This window comes from Mustela lutreola, chromosome 3 (genome assembly GCF_030435805.1).
Source record: "Mustela lutreola isolate mMusLut2 chromosome 3, mMusLut2.pri, whole genome shotgun sequence".
Classification (NCBI taxonomy): domain Eukaryota; kingdom Metazoa; phylum Chordata; class Mammalia; order Carnivora; family Mustelidae; genus Mustela; species Mustela lutreola.
In genome coordinates, this window is record NC_081292.1 from 44,631,112 (window position 1) to 44,646,433 (window position 15,322).

The 15,322-nt window shown below is 35.1% G+C and overlaps 1 protein-coding gene across 1 annotated transcript in view; it reads right to left on the bottom strand.

The window, feature by feature from the left end:
- The window catches only part of SLC26A7 (solute carrier family 26 member 7), a 121,078-nt gene that overhangs the window by 20,774 nt on the left and 84,982 nt on the right, over window positions 1-15,322 (bottom strand). The window contains exons 10-14 of the mRNA XM_059166053.1: window positions 11,953-12,030; window positions 10,849-10,944; window positions 6,395-6,501; window positions 5,248-5,314; window positions 1,345-1,482 (exon numbers count right to left, since the gene is read on the bottom strand). Of these exons, the coding sequence (XP_059022036.1) occupies window positions 1,345-1,482; window positions 5,248-5,314; window positions 6,395-6,501; window positions 10,849-10,944; window positions 11,953-12,030 (486 nt within the window). The remainder of the gene's footprint in view (window positions 1-1,344; window positions 1,483-5,247; window positions 5,315-6,394; window positions 6,502-10,848; window positions 10,945-11,952; window positions 12,031-15,322) is intronic.

Sequence of the window (15,322 nt, forward strand, 5' to 3'; positions counted from 1 at the left end):
AGTAAGCATGGCTTTATAAAAGAAAGAGGCCTTGTATCCAACTTGAACAACTAGGAATGATGTCCATCTTAGGCATGAGTGCAAGTTCTTCTCAACCCAAAATCACAGGTAGGGTTCCTAGTAATCTGATGAAAGTGACATACTGAAGAGTAGAGAGGAAAAGACAAAGCTGGAGATATGCAGGCTGAGCCAGTCTCACAGGCTTGCAACCTGTGTGGTCATACAGGGTCCCATTCTTAGAAGGGTCTCCTACTTGGTTTAATGCTCTGTGAATGTCATCTTGAAACTCAATAATTGTTGAACAAGGGACCTCACATTTTCACTTTGCACCATGCCCAGCATATAATATATTTGATCCTGTGTTTAGGACCTCTGTGGGGTAGATCAGAATGAGGCCCAGAAGCAGAAAGCTGCAAGGATCAGGAATATGTTACTAGACAGCTTCTGCAATTCTAGAAATGGGAGAGTCAATACTTCTAGGTACTGGAGTGACGGGATAATATACACTCAAGGACACAGGAGAAAGAGACTTGTGTAATCTGAAGTAGTCAAGGAAAAGCTTCATGGAGAGGGTACTACTTGCACTCAAACTAATAATATTAGTTAAGATTTTATAGCATTGAGTAGGCCAGACTTTATTCTGAGTGCCTTGTATATATTAACTCATTTAATCATCCTGATTATAGATCAGGAAACTGTATCACAGAACGTTTAATAACTTAGTTAATTTCCCACAGCTCATCAATGTTAAACCCAAACAGCTTCGCTCGAAAGTCCATGCTTAAGGGCTTAAGGATTCAAATAATCACAGATAGCTTATTTACATACAATCAACCTGATGCACATTTGATATCTCTGTTAATGAAGATAACTTGTGCAGATAAGGAATGCTAGTTTTTTATAATAATACAAAATTTAATAATATAATATTTAGTAATATAATATTTAGTAATATAATAATTACAAAATGATGGCAACAGTTAACACATCGCTGAAGTCATTTATCATATTCTATCTCTTGGATTTGGATATGGCTCTTCTTTCTCTTGGTAAAAAGGTCCTTTAGGGTAAGTGATTTGCTTATTTATTCTTCTCAGGGCTATAATACCTAGTACACATGTCCACTAGATATATGCTGAGGGAAGGAATGAGTGGATGAATGAGAGTAATTCCTAAAAACTAACTACAAGAACCAAATGAAAAGTTTAACATGACAGAAGGCTTTGCTGAGGGAGAGGTCTCCAAGCACTCTTTAATGTGTTATATTTCATGATTCATGTCTTAGTATCATGATATACGGTTATTTGTAGTACATTATTGTAATCATGAACTAGCTGACCCTACCTTGCTGACATCATCCAGTAGCTGGTTGCTCACATTTTCTTTTTGGATTATGGTCATTATATCAGTATGAAACTTCTTTGCATTCAGGAAAACAAGAGGGTTGTTTATTGAGACAATTTTCACCTGCTGCAGGGTTTCCTTTTGGAGGAAAATAGGAATAAATTCAGAATTCTGAATGAAATAAGAGGATAACTCTATCTAAAGAATCTAAATCTTATCAATCCAAATATCACTCAATGATGGAAGCAGTTTCTTAGCCAAGGTTGTCATTATTATAACTTATTTGGAGAACTTAGTATATTATCATGCTTCTTAGGAAAAACATGCACTTCCTCTTTACTAAAAAGCATTAATAACTATGAGGTGATCCTGCATCTTTTCAGAAAATGGCCCTTATTCCTATGGATTTGAGGAAAGCAGCACCCTAGGATATCCAAAGAGTACCAGAAAGCCCTGTTTTCCCAAAAGTACCTCTTCCGTACAATCTAGAAATCAAAATTTCATTCACCTGATCATCAGGGTTTTGTTTTGTTTTGTTTTTAATGAAAATCTGTCCTAAAGGATCAACTCTCAGTCATTTACCTCATAAAGACATAGCTTTCTTTTGGCTGGAATTATAACCTTACAAGCAATTATAGTCCTAACTAGGAGAAAGAAACCAAGAGGAGGTATGGGGAATTTGGCTTCACTTGGAGCAGGCCTGGGTTACACCAGACTGCCAGGACACAGTAGGAGATGCAGGAAGGGAGAAGAAAAAGCTTCCAAACAAAATGTGCCTGCTTTGGCCACTGCCCAGGTCTTCCTGGCACCAACTGGTTGTATGCACCTGAAATCCTGCTCTCCATGATCTTTGGGGCAGGGGTCTGACCTAGAAATCAAGAAGCTGGTTAAGTTCTGTGAAATAACTCCTTGCCAATTAAATAAAGAGATACTCCTTCAGGCTTTGGTACTTGCATAGAAGAGGAAACCCAGGGAATACAGAAGCATACAATCAGAGAAAGAAAGAAAATATTAGGTGTTACTCTTCAGCTTCCTCATCTTCTAAGTAGGTACATTTTTAAACTACATAGTCTTAAAACATATCTATGGCTACACAACTGATTAAACTCTAGAAAGTGAGATTTGCTACAAATAAACTATTCCAGAAAGCAAAAACCTTACGTTATCAGATTAACTTTCAATCAAGAGTAAATCTCTTACAGAGAAAGACAAATCAAGAAGCAGACTATTAATTATAGAGAAGAAACTGATAGCTACCAGAGGAGAGGAGGATAAGGAGTTGGGTGAAATAGGTGACTGGGATTAAGGAGGGCACTTGTGATGAGCACCAGATGATGTTGGAAGGGGTGAATCACTATATTGTAGACCTGAAACTAATATAACATTGTGCATTAACTCACTGGAATTTAAAAAAAAAAAAAAAAAAAAAAACTTTTTTAAAAAGAGTAACTCTCTTACAAACCAAAAATAAAAAAATTCCTGGGCCTGTAATACTTAGTGATCATGAAGTCCCCGTATCAGGAATACCTGGGTGGCTCAGTTGGCTAAGTGTCTGCCTTTGGCTCAGGTCATGATCCCAGGGGCCTAGGATCAAGACCAGCATTGGGCTCCCCATTCAACAGAGAGCCTGCTTTCCCCCTACCTCTGGTGCTCCCCCTGCTTATTCATTCCATCTCTTTCTCTCTGTCAAATAAATAAAATCTTTGGGGGTGGGGAAGAAAAAGTCCCACATTGAAGATCAACCCACCAATCATACCACATGATTGGGCCAATATGTTGCTTTAAGTTAACTTTTTTAAAAACAGGTATTTGTTTAGGAATAAAGATTCAAATTGTGTTATAAAAGAAATTCTCATCAGGGTTGAGTTCACTCCAAAAGAGGTCTCCCCCAAGTCAAGGACATTTGTTTCAAATGAAGAGGTGGGAGAGCATGAACAGAGGAAGGGAGTGGTGGACCATTGCCATGCTTGAAGTTGGCTAAAAACTCCACCTAAACAGCTCATGTTCAAAATCTCACTCTGAGAAAGTCGATTATCATATAGTTTCACTTACTTGTGCAACATAAAGAATAACATGGAGGACATTAGGAGAAGGAAAGGAAAAGTGAATTGGGGGAAATAGGAGGGGGAGATGAACCATGAAAGACTGTGGACTCTGAGAAACAAACTGAGTGTTTTGGGGGGGATCGGTGAGCCTGGTAGTGGGTATTAAGGAGGGCATGTATTACATGGAGCATTGGGTGTTGTACATAAACAATGAATCTTGGAACACTGCATCAAAAACTAATGATGTATTTTATGGTGACTAACATAACATAATTTTAAAAAAATTCGCTCTGAGCTTTCTTTCCCTCTTATTTTTAATACAAAATACTAAATAATTAGTGAAGATAATATTCCAAGAAAATTAACATTTCCATGTGACACAGTTATTATTCAGGTATGTGACTACACTGGAATCAATGTTTAAAGATGTGTGAATTTTGACATTTTTATCTTCCTAAAAATCCTCTCATTCACTTGCCCATATGTTTAACCTGGAAAGAAGGAACAGATGAGACAGAATTTATTCTTCTGCATAATCTTTAAGCTGAAAAATGGTCAAACTGGAATTCTATTTCCAAGCTACAAATGTCAAGGGTAATGTGCATAGTTGTATGTGTAGAGTGGATACACAGAGGCTTCTAGGGGCCCAAGAGCCAGTCTAGGACTTTGTGTGAGGACTAAATTCTCATGGAAAATTTAAAGAAAGAAAAGAAAGGCATCACTGGTGGAAAGCTTGAGCCTGGGACACTCTTAGGGCTCTGTACTCTAATATCTCTCTATGAAGCAAACTTTTTCACACTTATTAAAAACACAAGCCATAATGTATGTAAATACTGAATCACTATGTTATATACCTGAATCTAATACAATAATACTATATGCTAATTATTCAATTTACACACATACACACATGCATGTTCATGTGTAAACATGTGCGCCATTTCCCTACATGTCACAGGACTCCTGGCGCTACTTCCTACTTCCTGTCTACTCAGAAATACCCTGACAATAGGTCCTTCTGGTGGAATGCCAGTTCTCTTTGTTCTGAAGGCAATCATGAGGTACCGAAACAAATAAATAAGATAAATAGAAGGGAAAAAAAAAAAAACAACAACAACGGTTAGTCAAACATTTACAAAGTAGGTTCCAAGTGCAGACAATTTTTTTAAATTGGCAAAATATTTAAGTCAACATCTTTCCCCTCACCTTAAACTTGTTTTGGTCATCCTTCAGAATATATAAGTTATGTAAGAATAGAACTCAAACACAACTGGCCTGTTCAAACATGCACAGGCAAGACTATTTCCATAAGCTGTTTCCTTAAAAAAGATGTCCGCTGCTCAAGAAACCAATTCTATTAGCATTCCATAACCATTGGACTTAATTACTCTCTGCTAATAATGCAATCTAATTGTGTTTAAAAAAAAATAAAGCAATACCATGATCCAACCTTGCTTTATTCTCTTCTTTATTCCCTATCTTCTTCCATAATTTAATTCAGAATAGACTATTTGTCTAGTTTGACTATTTTATGCAACTTAGCGAATGGAAGAGGTTTCCAAATGTCTGAACTAATCTGGACAAAGATCCCATCGTGAACTGTAGTTCTATGACTATCATCTCAGTGGAATGTTAACACAAGATTTTTGCTGTTGTTCTGTTGATTTTTTGCATGTCAACTGCCACGTGTATGGTGGTCACAGATACCATGGAAAGTTCATGCCAATTAAAAATAAAATTATCACGAATTTAAAATCACCATCTACTTAAAATCCATTATCTACTTATGATACCTTAAAACTATCTGAACTACAGAAATTTTTAATAATTACACAAAGGAAAAGAAAAAGAAACTTACACCATCCATTTCAGTCTTCACTTTCAATTCCATTTCTTTCATGTTTTTTATACTCAGCGTCTTTGCCCTAGAATTCAGTCAGATAAAAATAAAATGGCATTTCTGAATCACTACATTAGCAATGAAAATGTAAAAAGGATGTCATTTTAACAAATAGAACTTATCTGTAATGGTTAAAATCCTACATCCCATTTGTTCATAAAACATTGTTAATTCTATATTTCTCTGGGATCCTCAGGAATAGAGAGTAACACTGGAGACATCTAGGTAGAGATTAACCATTATAATTTACCTCATCTGGGTTCCCATAACCCCATATGTCCAAGCCACAAGAGGTAGATTGACCAAAAGGGTAATAAGAGAGTGGACAGTGTTTGGGAAAATCTTGTTTTAAGGGAAAAAGAAGTAAAGAGGGAATCAGTGGCAAAATAGGACCAGATACTAATAAATTTACACAGATTTCTATAAAAATCTCTCTATAGAATCTATAGAGGTAAAACTTAAAATGTTTTTGAAGTATATTATTTCACAAAGAATTTCAAGGGAAGGAAGAGAAATGAGTAGAAGCATTATCAGGTGATGAACACTTGAAGTAGAAAAATAACTGGCCAAAATAGGGGAATGGTTTACAGATGTTCAGTAGAAATCTTCAATAAATTATCTAGAGCTCTTCAATAAATTATCTAACTTATCTTTAATAAATTATCTAGTTCTTCAATAAATGATTATGTATATTATATATATATATTTATGTATATTATATATATAAATTTGGCTTCTGAAAAATTTACTGAAGTTATTTAACTTTCTAAATGATTAACTTTTATATAGTCATTGCATAATATATCACCTTCACTTGATTAAAAAAAAAACAGCTCTGCAGCATAGTGTATGGGTATGAGTTCATTTATTTACTTTGATAGATTTTATATGTTTTACTTTATAGTGTGGACAAGATAAGTCTCTTCATTAAGACCAAAATTGTTATATATTGTATGTAGAGAAAATTTTTCCTTTCATCTCTAATTCTCTGATACCAACTAAAACATGAGCATAGCACTCAATATTCCACAGATATAAAAGTAACTGGCAATATCATTGACTTTGCTGCTGTGTCAAAATAGACAGCATTTAAGTAAGATCTTACCTTGGGAAGCGACCGATAACGATAGCTATGGTACAGACCACACCGAACAGCAGCCCCACATTGGCAGCAAAGCATATTGTAAATACATATGTACTGACCCAGATGCCCTGAAAGAGAAGGAGGAAATAAGAGATACGAGTCCTTTGGTAATTTCTCATCTTTCTCACGATTGCTAAATTCTTCACAATCTTATTCTACAACATTCCTGTGACCAAATCTCTCAGCAAGAATATATTATTTAAAAAGGGGTAAACAGAAGCCCGGGACAGAGAGACGAATCCTGGTCCCATCAGACTCCCAGCAGCAAAAGTGGGGAAAAGACACATTCTTTCATTTCTAGAAACTGCCAGCCCCTACTAGTGCAATCCCCAACAACACTTCCTTTCAGATCTGTAAATATTTGGTGGACGTGTATGGTTCAAAAGCATAATTTCCCACTGTTTTCTCATTTAATGTAATATTACAAGCAATTGTTAGCAGATTTTTGGTCATTCCCCACAATGCCTGTGTTCTAAGATTGTTATACAAAGAACTAATGTAGTTTATTACTACATAAGACCCTCAAAGCCTAACAGTTAAAATGACTAAATCTACATTTCCAATGACTCTTTTAGATCAGCCACTATAGAGATTGGTATAATTTTATTTGCAAGGGGCGACTTCTTATGACATTGTGAAAGCTGAACATTCTGGGCCAATTTAGGCCTCGGGAATATTTCAAAAGATAGCAAGAAAATTATTTTTCTCCAGTTGGGATTCCAACATTATTCAACATTATTACAGTTTTGTCCAACTACTGAAATGAAAATCTATCACAAAATATTGTATTATAGTTGACATTTCTAAGTTTATTGTTGGCAAAAAAAAAAAAATCTTTAAAAGCAAAATAATTTGTGAAATCCAGGAGGTTTTATTTCTTAAACACAATATCCTGCATTCATCAAATAGTAGACCAACAAAATGTTCAAGCTTTCTCTTTTCCCTAAATTATTTGCATCACTTTTACCTATGCATACAATTCTAAAATTAATTTCTTTCTGTCCAGATGGCTATATTAGAACTTTAAAACATCTTCAACAACCTAATTCAATTTCATATGCAAATGAAAAAGTTAGAAACTTCTCTATAATCTGAAGATAGCACAGATTTTTGTGGGGTGGGGTGAGACAAGTTTGAAGCAAATGTTTCTAAATAGCATTTTTTACATGCTTCTCCTTTGTATTATTTAACTAAATGGAGCTTGAGTGGTTCTTTGTGATGGGCTATTTAGAAAAGCCAAGCCCTTGAAAGTAAATGGAGAAATTTTTATCTATAAAATTCTTTTTGATATAGAAGAAACAAAAATCTGAAGTAAAAAGAGAAAATATATTTTGAGTTTTCTCATGTTCAGATCCATCACCAAGAAATGTAATGCTAAGTTAGGACTTACTATGACATCATCCTCAGCCTGTCATCTCATAGGTTAGACACTGGGATGTTTTTCCTCTATTCAGGCAAAAAGACAATCATTTGAGTCTTTTATATGTATACAGTGTAATTTTCCCCCCGAATGAGTTACATTATGCTTCATCACATACAAAATAAGGCTGTAAGTTTTTGATCATTACTTCAACTTGCCATGATTGCTTTGTTTCTTACTCATCCCTTAATGCTGACTGAACCCGCCTGGGTGTGGCAGAATAAGATTTTACCCAAAAGCTTTATAAGTCCAATTCCTCATGGCCAACCTCCATGATTCAATATAGCATAGGGAACTGAGGATCCTGGTTCCTGCCATTTAAAAAAACCACAGAGCCCAGAGGCCATGATTCATCAGAGCAACCAAAAATTTTGGTACCATCTGGTTCTATTTTTTAAAGCATATTTACTCTCCCACAATATCATCTATTGTAAGTTGAGTTCACAATGCTTAGTTATTTCCTGGGGCTACATTTATAGCTTTGAAAAAAATACCAAATGTAAATTAACAACATAGCCAGTATACAGTTCCTTGGTTAACGTAAGTCCCATAACTATTCTGTAATATCTATTAAAGATCCAAATGTTGTTGTCACAGCTATAAGGGATTAGTTAACTCCCAGCCTCCTATTTTTTTCATTATATGTTCCCACTTGATCCCTCCTCTATTAGCACTCACAACCCCTAAACACAAGCTAACTCCAAAGCTGACCTCAAGTAGGAAATACATAAACACATAAACACATACATTTGAGCAGCTACTCAATCACTTCACCTCTTCTTGATCTGTTCTGGTGATTGATATACATTATTATATTTCTGTAGATGTGAATTCTATTCCCACTGTTCAGTTACTCAAACTCAGCTCTGAGCCCATGGTCTCCATTTTGGATTCCTATTTCCTCATTACCTCAGAGAATGTTTTGATCTACAGCTCAAAGTGGAATCATTACTCTACTATAAACAATTTAAAGTAATAAAAATTTCTGACTTTTCATGTGAGGACTGCTTACATGATTTTCTTAAACTTTCAACCTTCAAATTATTTTACATATATAAACATCTTTGGTAACTTCACTTCCATGATATTTTAGGTATCTATTGAGTAATCTGGACATATTCTGTCTACTGGGTAATATAATCTATATACAAAAAAGTCTGTGCAAGATTCTCACTATAAATGCTATGCCCAGATTGTATCCCAATCATCAATGGCTTCTCACTGTTAAATTCCTTAGCAACTAAAAAATATCTGTCCACTTCAACCTTGTATATAATCCTTAATTCTGAGATAAAAAGGACACATCACTCTCATAGAAACTTGATGCTGGGTGTTCAACCACAAGAAATATTCTGATAATATTACCAAACATCATGTTAAGAAAGAACTTCACTGAACATCCATTCAGTAAAACTAATTCACATAAAATAACCAAAAAAAAAAAAAAAATCATGTTAACTTGTGATTTCTCTGTCTTATCCCTCAATACCTGCAGATAGCACCAGGTCTAAAAAGTCCTATGGGAAAGGATTTTAGACTCATCACCTTTTGATGATGTCTCACTGCCCTCAGAATAAAGTCTAGTCTTCTTCGCACAACATTAGCAGCCTTTCCAAGTCCAACTCATTCTTAAGTTTTGCAACCCCATCTGTCACTACTCCCACCCTCACACTAGATGTTCTACCCATCATTTCCTGGAAAAAAACCTTCCCTGACATCACTCCCCTTCCAATATGGTCGTGTGCTCCCTCTTATGTAATTAATGCATTCCTTAGAAATACCTTTATCATAGGGTTATCAAATAGCTTATTCAGTAAGTCTACATCCTCTAATTTCTCTATATCCATGTGCTACCTCACACATATCACCTTTAAAAAGCCATGATCTTCCATGAGTCTGGCTAATTTTAATCTTTTGGCCTGCCTATCAAATACTGTTCCTTCAAGTCTCAGTTCACATTTCAGCTGTCAGACTCTTTCATTTGGACCAGTCCAAATTAAATGCTCCAGCCTCCATTTTTTTCCCCCCAGAACTAAACTTGTACTTTTGCTTGAGGTCACATTGTATCATGCTTTGCATAATAAGTTGATGTTTCTATGTCTGCTTCTACACAAATATTCTGGAATATATATATAAGTGAATATAAGTGTCTGGAGGAGACAAATAGTTCTTTATTTATCTCTAAATTCCCCATGGCACCCAGCCTTGTACTTTGGTAGAGTAACACTTAGCCTTGGGAGATATATTATGAAAATAGGCACCAGCACAAATAACCCCCCCAAAGTCTCTCTGAGCAAAGAATCTAAAGGAGGGGAAATATATAGACAACTGCATTTCAATATGGTGAATGCCATGATAGAGCTAAATAAAGGGTACTTATGAAATACTTCACCTATATTGGAAATGTAAAGTATTTTGGATGCTCCTGCATAGATACATTTCTCTAGAATATGTATGTTAAACATCCTATTAACATAACGCTCCTCCCAATGTAACCCCTTTAAAACTAAGTTCGTGAGACTATATTTAGAATGAATATGGTCATTGTTAAGATGTTCAACCTATATTAATGCAACACATTTCTTAGCAATTAGTGATAGTTTTTCATATGTGTTCTATTAGTGTGTGCTTCCTTGATGAGCTTCATTTTCAGAATCAATTCAAAATGGAAACTGAGAATCCCTAATTCAAGTTAGTTAGCATTTCATTAAAAGTTCTCAAACAACACATCAATCAAAATTTGACAAAATTCCATTTCTGTTCTTATATACCTCAAATAAATGAGTTTTCTATTTTACAGTCTATATATTTACAAAAATAGTTTACTTTCTATATTTTAATGCCTTTATTAAGAACTTAGAAAATAAATGGTAGCTTATGAAGTATACAAGTTTCAAATGGCCAAAAGTATTTTCTGCAAATAAAAATATTACAGTTGATTTTGCAATGCATGTTAAAGCCAAAGAAGGAAATTTTAGGTCAAATTTCTACTTACCCAATCAATTTTATCCACATTCCAATATTTTTTTAAGTCTCGAAACTGTATTAGCATTCCCTTCAGTCCCACAACAATAATACTTGCAAGAACACACTACAAATAGAAAAAAGTTGATGAAGAAATAAGATAAAGATTTTAATCTGAATTTAAAAAGATTAAGGAATTTTTATGCCTTTGTTTTTAAAGTACTTACTAGAGAAAAGCAATCACCATTTAGAAGACTAAAGCAATATTCATTTTGTTTAGAACTAGCCTATTATTATACTTTAGGAATATAATATCAATTCTAGAAAATCACAGTATAAAATTTATGTCATTGTAAAACATAAGAAAGAAAGAAAAGAAAAGTAATGAATTATAAGGGTGCATGTTATAAAGCCAAATGTCCTCTTAACTTTAATTAGCCACTGCCATTTGAAGTTTGTTGCAAAAAAATTAAATATTTATATTATATATTTCTTTATAATTGCCTTCAGCACCAATGATCTGGTATCACATGTGGATATTTATAACTCTCTTGAAAAGTGAATTTGATTATTAGATCTGCTGTGGAAATGATTGATACTCACTATATTAATGAAGAATTAGAACAAGACAGGAATGAATGATCTCTGGCTCTCTGAAGACCGGGATCTTATTTGGGTCACTTCAGTGCCCCAGACTTATAAAAAGCACAGTGGTGTTCTGGGTCACTTTGTATAAAGATATCAAGGGTGGCAAGATGTATTTTGTTCCTTACTCCCTTGCTCTACACATATTTTTCTAACAGTCGATGAGTTCTGATAAAATTCTCCCAAAGTCTGTGCCTTATACACCAGAGATTGCCCAGTTCTGCCCTCCAAACAAGCACAGAATAAATCTAATTCCACAATGCCATTTTTACACATAAGTCTAAGAAACAGAAAACAGCCACGGACTCTTCCCTTTCTTCACCCATCAAATGTGGTCTCTGTCCAACCCCCTCCTCCATTCAATCATTACTTCTGTCACATGGTTTTCAGATGTAGGGCCATTGAGACTACTCTTCTAAGACATTTTAATATACAATGATTTCATTAAAAGTAAAGTTAAAAAGTAAATAATAAAAAAGTACTACCATACCATGGGCAGCCAGTAAAGCAAGGGTCCTACCGCGTAGATAACTATCAGGACAAGAATGCAAGATATTAAACAAGCCACCTGTAAAAAACAGGACAGATGAAAAAGAAAGCTTTGAACTTTATTATTCCAAAGTCATAGGGGAAAATAAAATTCTTAGTTCATCTTGGTTATAAGAGACCAAATGTTGGAACATGATTGCTAAATTGCATAGACTCCCATTATCTATAGTTTGCAGCTGAGGGAACCAAAACATGACAGCTGACAAACTGTTGCAATCAAATTAAGTCAGTGATGAGAGAAAAGCAATTCCACACAAAGAAATAGGACACCATCAACTTTTATCACACATCATAGCAATGGCTTTTTTTGTTTAATAGTGAAAGTGACATTTCAATTAAAAGTCCGTTAGCCTGTTGTTGTTCAGCTTGACTCTCCCCATTTCCTAGCGAGTTGTTTGAATCATAACTGAATATGCAGCTTAGGGTTTTTCTCCGCTGATGACAAATTTCCACTGAAGCATTTACTGTCTTTGGAGTTCTTTGTTAAGAAGGGTTCTAGTATGAAGCAGTTATATGGGATTATAGGAGCAGTCTCTGCAGTCAAGTAGACTTAACTTTATTAATCCTGAAGAGTCATTAGTATCAGGTTCCAACCAACTCAACCTGCTGACAAAAGGCAATTCAGAACCCCTGACTCCTAGCTATGCTCCACTTGATGGAGAACCTGATTCCACATAAACAAATGTGCATGACTTAGTAAAAACATTTAGCTAAATTGTCAGCCTAATGAGAGAAAAGAAGTTCACAGGGCCACAAAGATGCCCAGAATATCATTAAGGACATAGCAAGAGAATCAGGATCTAGTAGGATGGCTAAAGTAAAAAATAAAATTATAAACCAGCAATCAATATTAAAGATTGACATGGACTCAAAGCACCTAGAGCTGCCAGACTCTTTGCTGGTGGGGATGTAGTATAGTACAACCACTTTGAAAGGAGTTTGACAGTTTCTTATATAGTAATACATACAGAACTACCTAAGAGAAATGAAAACACATGCCCATGCAAATACCTATATGTAAATATTTATATCAGCTTTATTCATAAACTGAGAACTATAATGTAAATGTTGATCCCTTGGTGAACAGATAAGCAAATTGTGGTACATCCACACAACAGAATATTACTTAGTAATAAAATAAAAGAACAGACTACTAATATATGCAACAGTATGGATGAAACTCAAAACCATTAAGCTGAGTGAAAGTAGACACAGTTTCATTTCATATTTACTGGAACTCTTCTCCAGCACTCCCCAGCATATAAAGAGAAAAAATAATTCTTCTGTGGGAAACAAATCATTACGGAACCAAAATCACTCATAAAACAAGTCATAGTACACCTAACCATTACAGTGATCTTTTAGGAATAACTGGTTATTTTACAGAAGAATTTTTAAACAACAAAATGTGTCTGACATTCCAGTAGGCTAGAGAAAGGCCGGTGTCAGAGAGCAGCAGATCATAGGATTTATGTAGATGGCTCAGTAAGTGAAGTACGTTTATGGAAAGAAAAGGGTACCGAATGCAAAGGTTTATTTATTTCATGAAAAAAGATAATGGCAGTCCTGAGAGGAAAATATATAGCGGTACAAGCCTTTCTCAAGAAACAAGAAAGGTCTCAGGTACACAACCTAACCCTACACCTAAAGGAGCTGGAGAAAGAACAAGAAAGAAACCCTAAGCCCAGCAGGAGAAGAGAAATCATAAAGATCAGAGCAGAAATCAATGAAATAGAAACCAAAAAAACAATAGAACAAATCAACGAAACTAGGAGCTGGTTCTTTGAAAGAATTAATAAAATTGATAAACCCCTGGCCCGACTTATCAAAAAGAAAAGAGAAAGGACCCAAATAAATAAAATCATGAATGAAAGAGGAGAGATCACAACTAACACCAAAGAAATACAAACTATTATAAGAACATACTATGAGCAACTCTACGGCAATAAATTTGACAATCTGGAAGAAATGGATGCATTCCTAGAAACATATAAACTACCACAACTGAGCCAGGAAGAAATAGAAAGCCTGAACAGACCCATAACCAGTAAAGAGATTGAAACAGTCATTAAAAATCTCCAAACAAACAAAAGCCCAGGGCCAGACGGCTTCCCGGGGGAATTCTACCAAACATTTAAAGAAGAACTAATTCCTATTCTCCTGAAACTGTTCCAAAAAATAGAAATGGAAGGAAAACTTCCAAACTCATTTTATGAGGCCAGCATCACCTTGATCCCAAAACCAGACAAGGATCCCACCAAAAAAGAGAGCTATAGACCGATATCCTTGATGAACACAGATGCGAAAATACTCAACAAAATACTAGCCAATAGGATTCAACAGTACATTAAAAGGATTATTCACCACGACCAAGTGGGATTTATTCCAGGGCTGCAAGGTTGGTTCAACATCCGCAAATCAGTCAATGTGATACAACACATCAATAAAAGAAAGAACAAGAACCATATGATACTCTCAATAGATGCTGAAAAAGCATTTGACAAAGTACAACATCCCTTCCTGATCAGATAGAGGGCGCATACCTCAATATCATCAAAGCCATCTATGAAAAACCCACCGCAAATATCATTCTCAATGGAGAAAAATTGAAAGCTTTTCCACTAAGGTCAGGAACACGGCAGGGATGTCCATTATCACCACTGCTATTCAACATCGTACTAGAGGTCCTAGCCTCAGCAATCAGACAACAAAAGGAAATTAAAGGCATCCAAATCGGCAAAGAAGAAGTCAAATTATCACTCTTCGCAGATGATATGATACTATATGTGGAAAACCCAAAAGACTCCACTCCAAAACTGCTAGAACTTATACAGGAATTCAGTAAAGTGTCAGGATATAAAATCAATGCACAGAAATCAGTTGCATTTCTCTACACCAACAGCAAGACAGAAGAAAGAGATATTAAGGAGTCAATCCCATTTACAATTGCATCCAAAACCATAAGATACCTAGGAATAAACCTAACCAAAGAGACACAGAATCTATACTCAGAAAACTATAAAGTACTCATGAAAGAAATTGAGGAAGACACAAAGAAATGGAAAAATGTGCCATGCTCCTGGATTGGAAGAATAAATATTGTGAAAATGTCTATGCTACCTAAAGCAATTTACACATTTAATGCAATTCCTATCAAAGTACCATCCATCTTTTTCAAAGAAATGGAACAAATAATGCTAAAATTTATATGGAACCAGAAAAGACCTCGAATAGCCAAAGGGATATTGAAAAAGAAAGCCAACGTTGGTGGCATCACAATTCCGGACTTCAGGCTCTATTACAAAGCTGTC